Genomic DNA, 14,449 nt, shown 5'->3' with positions numbered 1-14,449 from the left:
GTTGTGCCCAGTTGGGTAAAGGCACCATGTCAGCAGTGTTCAGCTGTTTCATGTATGCTAAGTAGATGGTAGAGAAACATGCATGCCATTTGGAGAAGTACTGATCAGAGAAACTACACAGAAATGATGCAAGTAAATAAAGCTCTGCAGATACAGGTACTCACTATTGATGCACCCAAAGAGCTTTGTTACCGACAATGTTTTAATCTAGCTGCAAGCATTACTTGTAATGAGGTGTGTTGGGACTTGGGAGCATTGGTAGTGTGGAAGTGTTGCTCACTGTGATATCTATCCATCCTACAGGTATGCCAGCAAAGCTACAAAAGATACAATAACACTATGTCAGTGCTAGTGACAGGGATTTATATATTTGATATGGCTTGAAGTACTGAAGGGTACTGAAGCCTTTCATCATTTCTTTATGTGCCACATGCTACAGATCATTGCACTGTCCATAAACCACATACAAATTTAATTTAGAATATCAGCAAAGCTTATAAGCATTGTACAAAGACACTAAAATGCCTCTTATTTACATCCACGTACTTCAGCCATACTGAGGAAGATATTCTCTTTTAACTGTGAAGTCGGCGTATAGCTGCTTCCATTTCTGTCTTTTTCACATCTAACCAAGCCGATCTATATTTATGAATGTGAGTTACTGAAGGGAAGGTATTTTTTTTTGCATTCAAAGTTGTTTCTATCAACGCTCTACTCACTGCTCTGGAAAACAACAAAGGTTATCTGTGGGCTGAAATGTACTGTATGTTGAAAAGAGAGAAACTGGAGAAAATGTCAACATTTATTGCATTTGAACTTTTTCAGCTTTTGCCAGTCTCCCACATTGTATTCATATTCGGCCTGGTGTGCGCCAGTCTTTTTTCCTTCTACTCATGATCAAGTTCGCAACGTGAACTGGGAGTCTTTATTCTGTATTTACATGTGAAAATCAGACAGTGATCTCTGGCAGCTTTTCCCCACAGTGCTGTATAGCACACCCCAGTTCATCTGTTATTTTGTACTGTGGATTTACGAGCTGCTTTCCAGTTAATGCATCCTTGTTAATTACTGCTTGCGTCTTTCAAATGAATATATTCAGCGTCCATATGCCACGCTTAATGACATAACCTGTTCACATTAGCACACAAAAAATGTGCAATATACATCAGGCAAAGGATCCCCACCCACAAAAAGCAAGAGATAAGAAATCCCCCACCAACCTGAAGAAATGCATTACACATTCAGTCACGGTATCACCAGTGAAATGAAAAGACCTAGTCCATAGTGAAAGGGCAGAGGAGCACTGAAGAGAGACTGTAATAGAGCATGGTGCTGCTGACAATGCTAGGAGATTCCTGTAGAATGCCTCTGGTCATGGCCTTGAACGCTCCTAAAATGGGACAAAAGATACACATCTCAACTACAGGTACAGTATAGGGCCTATAGTGGGCTGACTTCACTATGAAATATGCATATGTACATATGGTATCCAGTTCCACCTGCTCATCTCCTTCTTGGGTAGCATTTGGTTTTCCGGTACTGCAACAGAACTCTGCAGGAATGTGACCCATGCCGTGCTACGCACACAACAGGGTGACTGATTCACAGTGCGTGGCTGTCCTTTTCTTGACCTCTCCTCTCTCTCCTCTCTCCTCTCTCCTCAGGCCAGGAGAGGATCGGGATAGACTCCAAGTATGAGCAGGAGGGGAAGGTTCAGTTTGTAATAGATGCTGTGTATGCCATGGCTTATGCCCTCCACAATATACAGAGAGACCTGTGTCCAGAACACTCTGGCATTTGCCCTGGGATGGAGGCAGCCGAGGGGAAGACCCTGCTCAAGTATATACGCAACGTCAGCTTCAACGGTCAGTCCATGTGTTATCCCTGGACCCTGTTCATGTGTGTATCCTCATATAAATATGGGCAAGGTGAAATAGCACGTTTCTCAAATAAGCACATACTGTATATATATATATTTTTAATGACTGATACATTGTAATTCATTATGTGCAGATAAAAATAAGGAAAGGTGGGAGGTAAGATAGAAGCATGGATGTGCAGAGTCAGAGGCACTGGACTCTCAAACACGTTATATTTATTGATGTCATTTACACTATTGGCAAAATATCATACTGCGTGAATGATTTATTCTAAATAGGTTAGATTTTTACATCTTTTCACATGCATAAATAAGTTGTTGACCAATATAAATTATTACCTAGGACACTGCCATTGGCAGGCCGCGCACTGACAGGTCTGTGGCTTTGTTGTGTGAATTGATTCATTGATTTCTCTGTTTCTGTTTTTTATGTTTGCAATCCATCAGTGCAGCAATGTATCAATTTAACCAATGTGATCCCGTCACACCAGAGCTACACGTCGCTCTCGCCATTCTAACTTCCCTGCCAGTTCATTGCCAATGCTGTAGCCTCTTTTACAGGCATTCAGCAAGCAAGAGAATCGATCGATGCTTCTCTCCTCGAATAAGCCTAGGCCTATTAGTGTAAAAAAGAATTGCTCAAAATAAGTCTCAAACTATATTACTGTTCGTTGTCTATATATACACACTCAGAAAAAAGGGTTTCAAAAGGGTTCTTCAGCTGTCATCATAGAAGAACCCTTTTTGTTCCAGGTAGAACACTTTTTGGTTCTAGATACCTCTGTGGAAAGGGTTCTACATATAACCCAAAAGAGTTCTACCTGGAGCCAAAAGGGTTCTAAGAAGGGTACTCCTATGGTGACAGCCGAAGAACCCTTTTAGGTAGAACCTTTTTTTAAGAGTGTAGGCTACTCGTTAAGTGCTAGAGAGAGGGGAAGAAATAGGCCAGTGAAGTTGCCAGCGGAGATGAGTGAATTGGGCCAGAAGGGAACAGTGAAGAAGGCAGAGAGATGTGTAAGTTAGAAATGAATTAATATATTAATGCATCATTTCTATAGCCTATATATTAGGCTATATATTATAGGCCTGCTATAGTGCATCTAGGTGACCACGTGCTATAGGCAACCCTAAAAGACTGTCACGATCATTTGTAGATTTAACGGAATTAACGGACCATGTTAGAGCGTGCGTAGAGTTCCACATGTTTATTCAGATGAAACTCACAAAACAATAAACAGCAAATTAGACATGCAGCAAATGGCGACCTCACAGGCAACTAACCAAAAACAAGATCCCACAAAAAAACGGTGGGGAAATGGCTGCCTGCATATGATCCCCAATCAGAGACAACGATAAACAGCGGCCTCTGATTGGGAACCATACCAGGCCAACATAGACATACAACGACCTAGATAACCGACCCTAGTCACACCCCGACCTAACCAACATAGAAAATAAAAGGTTCTCTATGGTCAGGGTGTAACAAAGACAGAGACAAAAAAATATCCGCCGGAGTTTACCCTTATCAATAAGTGGTTGCACAGATTTAGATCAAGCTCCCAAATAACCACCATTTGCTTCACAAAAAGGTATCAACGGCTGATCATTAGGCCGCTACGGACAGGTTGTGTGCATGTGTTTCTATTTTCTAATGGTTGTAAATTTCATCTTCATATAACCTATATCACAGCTGTCTCGATTTCCCCCTTCAAACTCTGCGTGTCGTTTTAGCATTATTCTATAACGTAGACTAGTTTTCGATATCCTTACAGAAAGGATTTGAAGCTAAGGCAATGTTTTGAATTAAGTTTTTGTAAAAGAGAAATGTTATTTGCTTAGGGACTGTGCGTTATTTATAATGAGGGATACCTGGAGAAAATGTGACCTCTCTGAAATGAAAATGGATGGCCCTCCCTTCAGTAAAATATATATTTTACCTGATCCTTCCCTATATCCATTTGACATTTTAATTATTACTTTGGGTAACAGAGAACATGCCTTAGCCATGCAGTTTTAGAAACGGTTCTTTGTTTTGTAAGCATTACATGGCGAAGTAGCCAGGAGGCTTGTCACGCCTTGGTCTTAGTATTTTGTGTTTTCTTTATTTATTTTGGTCAGGCCAGGGTGTGACATGGGTTTATTTTGTGGTGTGTTTTTGTATTGGGGTTTAGTAGGTATTGGGATTGTGGTTGAGTAGGGTTGTCTAGCATAGTCTATGGCTGCCTGAGGCAGTTCTCAATCAGAGTCAGGTGATTCTCGTTGTCTCTGATCGGGAACCATATTTAGGTAGCCTGGGTTTCACTGTGTGTTTGTGGGTGATTGTTCCTGTCTTTGTGTTTGCACCAAATAGGGCTGTTTCGGTTTTCGTTATTTCATTTCGTTATTTTTGTAGTTTCTGTATGTATAGTTTTCCTTCATTAAAGTATCATGAATCATCATCACGCTGCATTTTGGTCCGATCCTTGTTCTACCTCTTCGTCAGAGGAGGAGATAGAAGAGAGCCGTTACAGAATCACCCACCCCACCCGGACCAAGTGGCGTGGTAACAGGCAACAGCGGCAGCAGGAGCAGCGCGACAAGAATTTCTGGACTTGGGAGGAAATCCTCGACGGGAGAGGACCCTGGGCTAAACCAGGACGAACTGGACGGTGAAGGACCTTGGGCTCAGCCTGGAGAATATCGCCGCCCCAAGGAAGAACTGGAGGCGACGAAAGCGGAGAGGCGCTGGTATGAGGAGGCAGCACGGCGACGCGGATGGAAGCCTGAGAGTCAGCCCCAAAAATGTATTGGGGGGGGGGGCTCACAGGGAGTATGGCTATGCCAGGTAGGAGACCTGCGCAAACTCCCTGTGCTTACCGGGGGGCTAGAGAGACCGGGCAGGCACCGTGTTATGCTATGGAGCGCACAGTGTTTCCAGTGCGGCTGCATAGCCCGGTGCGTTTCATACCAGCTCTTCGTATTGGCCGGGCTAGAGTGGGCATCGAGCCAGGTAAGGTTGGGCAGGCTTGGTGCTCAAGAGCTCCAGTGCGCCTGCACGGTCCGGTCTATCCAGAGCCACCTCCACACACCAGTCCTCCGGTGGCAGCTCCCCGCACCAGGCTTCCTGTGCGTGTTCTCTATCCAGTTCCACCAGTGCCAGCACCACGCATCAGGCCTACAGTGCTCCTCGCCTCTCCAGCGCTGCCGGAGTCTCCCGCCTGTTTAGCGCAGCCAGAGCCTTCCTTCTCTCCAGCGCTGCCGGAGTCTCCTGCCTGTTCAGCGCAGCCTGAGCTGCCAGTCTGCATGGAGCAGCCTGAGCTGTCAGACTGCATGGAGCAGCCAGAGCTGCCAGTCTGCATGGAGCAGCCTGAGCTGTCAGGTTGCATGGAGCAGCCAGAGCTGCCAGTCTGCATAGAGCTGCCAGTCTGCATAGAGCAGCCGGAGATGCCAGTCTGCATAGAGCAGCCAGAGCTGCCAGTCTGCATGGAGCTGCCAGTCTGCATAGAGCAGCCAGAGCTGCCAGTCTGCATGGAGCAGCCTGAGCTGCCAGTCTGCATGGAGCAGCCTGAGCTGTCAGACTGCATGGAGCAGCCAGAGCTGCCAGTCTGCATGGAGCAGCCTGAGCTGTCAGGTTGCATGGAGCAGCCAGAGCTGCCAGTCTGCATAGAGCTGCCAGTCTGCATAGAGCAGCCGGAGATGCCAGTCTGCATAGAGCAGCCAGAGCTGCCAGTCTGCATGGAGCTGCCAGTCTGCATAGAGCAGCCAGAGCTGCCAGTCTGCATGGAGCAGCCAGAGATGCCTGTCTGCATAGAGCAGCTCGATCCGCCAGTCAGCCAGACTCTTCCAGATCTGCCAGTCAACCAGACTCTTCCAGATCTGCCAGTCAACCAGACTCTTCCAGATCTGCCAGTCAAACAGACTCTTCCAGATCTGCCAGTCAAACAGACTCTTCCAGATCTGCCAGTCAACCAGACTCTTCCAGATCTGCCAGTCAACCAGACTCTTCCAGATCTGCCAGTCCTGTCACGGTTTTAGATTTTGTGTTTACTTTATTTGTTTGGTCACCAGCCTCTTCCAGATCTGCCAGTCAACCAGACTCTTCCAGATCCGCCAGCCAGCCAGGATCTGCCGGAGCCAACTACCTGCCTAAGCTTCCTCTCAGTGCTGAGCTTCCTCTCAGTGCTGAGCTTCCTCTCAGTGCTGGGCTTCCCTTCAGTGCTGGGCTTCCCCTCAGTGCTGGGCTTCCCCTCAGTGCTTAGCTGCCCCTCAGTCCTGAGCTGCCCCTCAGTCCTGAGCTGCCCCTCAGTCCTGAGCTGCCCTTCAGTCCCGAGCTGCCCCTCAGTCCCGAGCTTCCCCTCAGTCCCGAGCTGCCTCAGTCCCGAGCTGCCCCTCAGTTCCGAGCTGCTCCTCAGTCACGAGCTGCCCCTCAGTCACGAGCTGCCTCTCAGTCCAGTGGGGTTCTGGGTGAGGACTATTAGGCCATGGTCGGCGGCGAGGGTGGATTATCCCAGGACACGAGGAGGAGGAGGAACTAAGACATTTATGAAGTGGGGTTCACGTCCCGAGCCGGAGCCGCCACCATGGACAGACGCCCACCCGGACCCTCCCTATGGTTTTGATGTGCGTCCGGGAGTCCGCACCTTAGGGGGGGGGGTTCTGTCACGCCTTAGTTTTAGTATTTTGTGTTTTCTTTATTTGTTTGGTCAGGCCAGGGTGTGACATGGGTTATTGTGGTGTGTTTTTGTCTTAGGGGTTTGATGGGTGTCTACGTCGTCTATGGCTGCCTGAGACGGTTCTCAATCAGAGTCAGGTGATTATCGTTGTCTCTGATTGGGAACCATATTTAGGCAGCCATATTCTGTGAGTGTTTTGTGGGTGATTGTTCCTGTCTCTGTGTTTGTTGTCACAAGATAGGCTGTATAGGTTTTCACATTTCGTTTGTTGTTTTGTATATTAAGTTATTTCATGTATCGTTAATTTTCATTAAAGAACATGAGTAACCACCACGCTGCATTTTGGTCCGACTCTCTTTCAACAGACGAACGCCGTTACAAGGCTGTGGACTTGACGACCACCACAGAAAATATTTCCATTAATAAAGAACTGCATGAATTTATCATCTTATTTGCAGTCTGAGAAAAAAAAGCCTTTTATAAATCCATTTCCTGCAATTCTAAATAGTTTCACATCATAATAGCACAATACCACAACAGAGCATGACAAGGAATGAGCACATGCTGCAGCACCAGAGATGTTTTGATTTGTTAAAAAATAACAGACTTCATCACTGTTCCAAACTTAGACTATCATGTGTATATATTGAGCGCAACAGAACCAGTTACATTTGGAGTATCTGATCACCAGTGAAAAAGTCCTTTGTTTTTTAGTACACCTGCTGCATATCAACAATGACAAGCCACCGGGGTCTGACAATCTGGATGGAAAATTACTGAGGATAATTGCAGACCATATTGCCACTCCTATTTGCCACATCTTCAATTTAAGCCTACCAGAAAGTGTGTGCCCTCAGGCTTGGAGGGAAGCTAAAGTCATTCCACCCATGAATAGCAAAGCCCTCTTTACTGGCTCAAACAGCAGACCAATCAGCCTGTAAACTTCTGGAAAAATTGTGTTTGACCAGATACAATGCTATTTCACAGGAAACAAATTGACAACAGACTTTCAGCACGCTTATATGGAAGGACACTCAACAAGCACAGCACTTACACAAATGACTGATGATTGGCTGAGAAAAATGCATGATAAAATGACTGAGTATTGTTAGACTTCAGTGCAGCTTTTGACATTATTGATCATAATCTGCTGCTGGAAAAATGTATGTGTTATGGCTTTACACCCCCTGCTATAATGTGGATAAAGAGTTACTTGTCGAACAGAACAGAAGGTGTTCTTTATTGGAATCCTCTCAAACATAATCCATGTAGAATCAAAAATTCCCCAGGGTAGCTGTTAAGGCCCCTTGCTTTTTTCAATCTTTACTAACGGCATGCCTCTGGGCTTTGAGTAAGGCCACTGGCTTTGAGTAATGTATGCGTATGACTCAAAACTATACACATCAGCCACTAAAGTGACTGAAATGACTGCAACACTTAACAAAGAGCTGCAGGTAGTTTCAGAAAGGGTAGCAAGGTCTAAGTTTGTCCAAAATATTTCCAAAACTAAAAGCATTGTATTTGGGACAAATCATTCACTAAACACTAAACCTCAACTACATCTCGTAATGAATAATGTGGAAATTGAGCAAGTTGAGGTAACTGAACTGCTTGGAATAAACCTGTATTGTAAACTGTCATGGTCAAAACATATTGATACAACAGTAGCTGGGGGAAGTCTGTCCATAATAAAGTGTTTTTCTGACTTCTTTACAACGCTATCAACAAGGCAGGTCCTACAGGCTCTAGTTTTGTCGCATCTGGACTACTGTTCAGTCGTGTGGTCAGGTGCCACAAAGAGGTACTTGGGAAAATTACAGTTGGCTCAGAACAGGGCAGCACGGCTGGCCCTTAAAAGTACACGGAGAGCTAACATTAATGACATGCGTGTCAGTCTCTCATGGCTCATAGCGGAAGAGAGATTGACTTCCTCATTACTTGTAAGTGGTGTTGACAAGCTGAAGGTACCGAGCTGTCTGTTGAAAATAATAGCACACAGCTCGGACACCCATGCATACCCCACAAGACATGCCACCAGAGGTCTCTTCACAGTCCCCAAGTCCAGAACAGACTGCGGGAGGCACACAGTACTAAATAGAGCCATGACTACATGGAACTCTACTTCACATCAGGTAACTGATGCCAGCAGTAGAATCAGATTTAAAAAGCAGGTAAAAATACACCTTATGGAACAGCGGGGACTTTGAAGAAACACAAACATAGGCACAGACACATGCATACACACACACACACACATCATCATAACATATACACACGATACACACGCTTACACATGGATTTTGCATTGTAGATATGTGGATAGTTTTTTATATATAAGGAATTACATTTTCTTAGAAATATAACTTTGCCATGTGCTTCTCCGATATTTGCTCCTCTTATAGCCTAGGCCTATAGACTATAGTATAGGCTTTGGATCATTTTATTGAGACCAGACTTGATAGCAGAGAATCAGATCAGTGATGAGGGGCATCATCAGGCAAACATTGAGATATAATAAGCCAACTAATTATCAAACCCCAAAAAATATGACATTTAATCGATTGCAAATTACATGACCCTCCCCTTGTCACGGGTGTACGTACTCGTAGCGGAGTCAGGTGCAGGAGAGCAGAGAGTTTTGAACAGGCAGGAGAAAGCAACAGACGGACGCCACTGTGTCAAAACCTCCAGCCAGTTAGCAAAAGTGCAAAAACGCACAAACAGTCACAAACATTATGTTTACCAAATAAACATACCTCGTGAACAACACGGAATATAAGAACAACAGTCTGGCGCGTCACAAATAACACGTAACACAAACAATATCACACAAAGTCATGAGGGGGGACAGACAAATAAATACATACAGTGTGATTAGGGAATGTAAACCAGGTGTGCAGGGAACAAGACAAAACAAATGGATCAATGAAAAATGGAGCGGCAATGGCTAGAAAGCCGGTGACGTCGACCGCCGAACACCGCCCGAACAAGGAGAGGAGCCGACTTTGGCGGAAGTCGTGACAGCCCTGTAATACAAACAAATATACACTACACCCTCATCCTAACTGAAATTGAAAAAGCATGACCCTCTCCCATTTTCCTCCAGGTAACAATTGTGTAAATTCCGTTCGCTCCCTTATGTGCCTAAGGGAGATGTGCTGCAGGCGGCTTTGAGGAGGGTGGGTGTGCTTGTATGAGTTCGCTAATTATCTCCATTCAGAGAGTTTCCTAAAATAGGTCTAGCCTGTCTGGACTTCATCTCTTTAATCAGATGGAAAGAAAACTGGAGGCAGCAAGTGTCATGATAGTCAGCATATGTGCGAGAAATCGTGACAGGTGCTAGTTTTGCATGTCCTCTCTTATTAAATGGGGTGCAACTAAATGAAATGTAGCCAAGCTCCTTTAATGATTCGTCCTATTGGATGAGCAGCCTATCCTAATATTTTCAGTAGCTTATAATTTTTCCTTTAGTATATGATCTTTCTCTCATTACTGCGTGCTCTCCATTCACTTTGAACAACATATTGCCACTGAGAATTACCGCAGCAGTTATGTTATGCAATTTTTAGGGAAAAGTGGAGGGACAAAACGCATCAGACCTGGTGTGTTCACGGTTTAGTTGTTTTATACAAACAACATGCATATATCTCAGCTAACATTACACAATGTAACTATATGTTTCTAGTACACCAGTCATTTAAAATTCAACTGAAAGTGGCGTAAATAAAATTTTACAATTGACCCTAAAGGCAGGGTTAAATGTTACACTGTAAAAATGTTAATTAAAAATACACTACCGGTCAAATGTTTTAGAACACCTACTCATGCAAGGGCTTTTCTTTATTTTTACTATTTTGTAATTGATAGAATATTAGTGAAGACATCATAACTATGAAATAACACATAAAGAATCATGTAGTAACACATAAAAACAAATATATATCCGAGTTTGTAATACCAATATGTTTCAAGCAGACCACAATAGTCCCTGTGCCCAAGAACACTAAGGTAACCTGCCTAAATGACTACAGAACCGTAGCAATCTCGTCTGTAGCCATGAAGTGCTTTGAAAGGCTGGTCATGGATTATATCAACACCATTATCCCAGAAATCCAAGACCCACCCCAATTTGCATTCCACCCTAACAGATCCAAAGTTGATGCAATCTCTATTGTGCTCTACACTGCCCTTTCCCACCTGGACAAAAGGAACACCTATGTGAGAATGATATTCATTGAAAACAGCTCAGCGTTCAACACCATTGTGCCCTCAAAGCTCATCACTAAGCTTAGGAACCTGGGACTAAACACCTCCCTCTGCGACTGGATCCTGGACTTCCTGATGGGCCGCCCCCAGGTGGTAAGGGTAGGTAACAACACATCCACCACGCTGACCCTCAACACAGGGGCCCCTCAGGGGTGCGTGCTTGGTCCCCTCTTCTACTCCCTATTCACTCATGACTTCACAGCCAGGCACGACGCCAACACCATTAAATTTGCCGACGACACAACAGTGGCCTGATCACCGACAACGATTCGACCGCCTACAGGGGGGAGGTCAGAGACCTGGCCATGTGGTGCCAGGACAACAACCTCTCCCTCAACGTGATCAAGACAAAGGAGATTATAGTGGACTACAGGAAAAGGAGGACCGAGCACACCCCCATTCTCATAGATGGGGCTTTACACCACTGGAAATCTCTGTGCTCTTTACTGTATCCTGGCTGGGCTGTGTGTGCACGTACGTGTGCACGCGGGCATGTTCACATGTGTATATGTTAGAGTATGTGAATGTACATGTTTGTGTTGCCATGTGTGCGTGCCTGTGTGAGTTGTCTTTGTTGTTCTCCCTGCTGTGCTGGAGACAGAGCTCAAGAGAGTGAAGGAAAGAGAGCCCCCAGTCCACCCACACTGCTCGACACAGTACAGCAGCAATGCACTTTTGTCATGTCTTAGTTCAGAGCCCCATACGAATGTATGAATCTTTCATCTCTCACAAAGCTGTCTGCACAGATCATTTTGTTCCCTTGGAAATAACAGGAAACATAAGTAGAATGGAATTTGTAATGGCTTCCTATCTGCAAGGAGAGCCACACTGCTTAATAATTTGCTTACTGACCGTGTGTGTGTGGGGTGGGGGGGATTCTTTGTACTGAAATGTGCGTGGAACAAGACAGTCTTGTAGTCCTGTCATACCAACTGCTTCCAGTGTACTATGTCAACATCTTGTCAACAAATAGATACAGTATGTCAACTCTATTCCCTGTCTGTTGGAAGCAGAAGTGACAGATTGTTGACGACTACCCCTGTGTGTGTTTTTTGTTGTTTCAATTTCAAGCGGATTCTGTCGTACTGCAACTACTGTATACTGTACAGTACTAGTCAAAAGTTTGAACACACCTACATTCAAGGATTTTTTGTTATTTTTACTATTTCTATATTGTAGAATAATAGTAAAGACATCAAAACTACGAAATAACACACATGGAATCATGTAGTAATCCAAAAAATGTTAAGCATATGAAAATATATTTATATTTTAGATTCTTCAAAGTAGCCACCCTTTGGCTTTATTAAATTTTTGCACACTCTTGGAATCTCTCAACCAGCTTCATAAGGAATGCTTTTCAAACAGTCTTGAAGGAGTTCCCACATATGCTGAGCACTGCTTTTCCTTCACTATGCGGTCCAACTCATCCCAAACCATCTCAATTGGGTTAAAGTCAGGGGAATGTTGAGGCCAGGTTATCTGATGAAACACTCCATCACTCTCCTTCTTGGTCAAAAAGCCCTTACACAGCCTGGAGGTGTTGGATCATTGTCATGTTGAAAAACAAATGATAGACCCACTAAACGCAAACCGGATGGGATGGTGTATCGCTGCAGAATGCTGTGGTAGCCATGCTGTTTAAGTGTGCCTTGAATTCTAAATAAATCACAGACCGTGTAACCAGTAAAGCACCCCAACACCATCACACCTCCTCCTCCATGCTTCACGGTGGGAACCACACATGCAGAGATCCTCCGTTCAGCTATTCTGTGTCTCACAAAGAGATGACGGTTGGAACCAAAAATCTCAAATTTGGACTTATCAGACCAAAGGACAGATTTCAAATGTCTAATGTCCATTGCTCATGTTTCTTGGCCCAAGCAAGTCTCTTCTTCTCATTGGTGTCCTTGAGTAGTGGTTTCTTTGCAGCAATTCGACCATGAAGGCCTGATTCACGCAGTCTCCTCTGAACAGTTGACGTTGAGATGTGTCTGTTACTTGAACTCTGTGAAGCATTTATTTAGGCTGCACTAAAAGAAACTTTCAAAGCAGGCAACATTTTCACAAAAACAAGAAAAGCATTCAAATAAAATAATTTACCTTTGAAGAACTTCGGATGTTTTCAATGACGAGACTCTTAGTTAGATAGCAATGTTAATGTTAATTTTTTCCAAAAAGATTATTTGTGTAGACGAAATAGCTCCGTTTTGTTCATCACGTTTGGCTAAGAAAAAGACCGGAAAATGCAGTCACTTACAACGCCAAACTTTTTTCCAAATTAGCTCCATAATATCGACAGAAACATGGCAAACGTTGTTTAGAATCAATCCTCAAGGTGTTTTTCACATATCTATTCGATAATCTATCAGTGGTGGCAGTTGGCTTCTCATCAGAAGCAAGCGGAAAAATACTGCAGCTGTAGATTACGCAATAATTGCGACGGAGGACACCAAGCGACCACCTGGTAGATGTAGTCTCTTATGGTCAATCTTCCAATGATATGCCTACAAATACGTCACAATGCTGCAGACACCTTGGGGAAAACGTGGAAAACGTAAGCTGACTCCTAGCTCCTTCACAGCCATATAAGGAGTCATTGGCATGAGGCGAGTTCAAAAACTGCATCACTACCTGATTGGATTTTTATCTGTAACATCAGTTCTGTGGCACTCACAGACAATATCTTTGCAGTTTTGGAAACGTCAGAGTTTTCTTTCCAAAGCTGTCAATTATATGCATAGTCGAGCATCTTTTCGTGACAAAATATCTTGTTTAAAACGGGAACGTTTTTCATCCAAAAATTTAAATAGCGCCCCCTATATCCAAGAAGTTAAAGCAGAGACAGACTGCCGTTTATCTTTGCTTATTTGAGCTGTTCTTGCCATAATATGGACTTGGTCTTTTACCAAATAGGACTATCTTCTGTATACCACCAATACCTTGTCACAACACAACTGATTGGCTCAAATGCTTTGAGCAGGAAAGAAATTCCACAAATTAACTTTTAACAAGGCACACATGTTAATTGAAATGCATTCCAGGTTACTACTTCATGAAACTGGTTGAGAGAATGCCAATGAGTAGGTGTTTCCAAACTTTTGACGGGTACTGTATGTTTAGTGTAACTATAGGTAGCGTAACACTTTACATGACCCTTTTGTCTTATTAAGGTCTACATAATTATGACATAATACTGACACAATTGATGTCCTAAACATTTATGACAGCTGATGTTAGCTTATGACAACTGACAATACATTTCCTTGACACAAACCATTGCCTATCGGCGAAATATTCTGCACACATTCGGAGTGGAAGTTGTTTCGGTGAATTCGTTCAATTGAGCTCTTCTAATATACCTTACACTACTCAGTATCTTCAACAGCTTTGAAAATGGCCACATTAATATTCTGTATGACTAATGTGCAGGAAACGTAAGGAGAAAACGAAAGCAACTCATTGACTTTGATGGTCATACAAACTTTGATGGAGTGGCAGATTCGGTTCTCCCATGAGATTTCTGTATACTTTAGGTATCTTCCTGTATGTATGGTGCATATAAATGAGGTTTTACTCCCTATAATCTAGTTTCTTGCTGCTGGAGGAGAGATTTTGGCTTTCCTCTTTTGTAGAATGTTCAATGACAAAT

The 14,449-nt window shown here is 43.8% G+C and overlaps 1 protein-coding gene across 2 annotated transcripts in view; it reads left to right on the top strand.

The window, feature by feature from the left end:
- The window catches only part of LOC118361453 (metabotropic glutamate receptor 7-like), a 122,444-nt gene that overhangs the window by 85,767 nt on the left and 22,228 nt on the right, over positions 1-14,449 (top strand). For both annotated transcript variants that reach the window (XM_052502037.1, XM_035741401.2), the window contains exon 6: positions 1,665-1,865. In XM_052502037.1, coding sequence (XP_052357997.1) covers positions 1,665-1,865 — 201 coding nt within the window. The remainder of the gene's footprint in view (positions 1-1,664; positions 1,866-14,449) is intronic.

Source organism: Oncorhynchus keta, unplaced genomic scaffold (genome assembly GCF_023373465.1).
Source record: "Oncorhynchus keta strain PuntledgeMale-10-30-2019 unplaced genomic scaffold, Oket_V2 Un_contig_14950_pilon_pilon, whole genome shotgun sequence".
NCBI lineage: Eukaryota > Metazoa > Chordata > Actinopteri > Salmoniformes > Salmonidae > Oncorhynchus > Oncorhynchus keta.
Note: the sequence above shows the minus strand (reverse complement) of the source record. Positions and strands in the feature narration are given on the sequence as shown.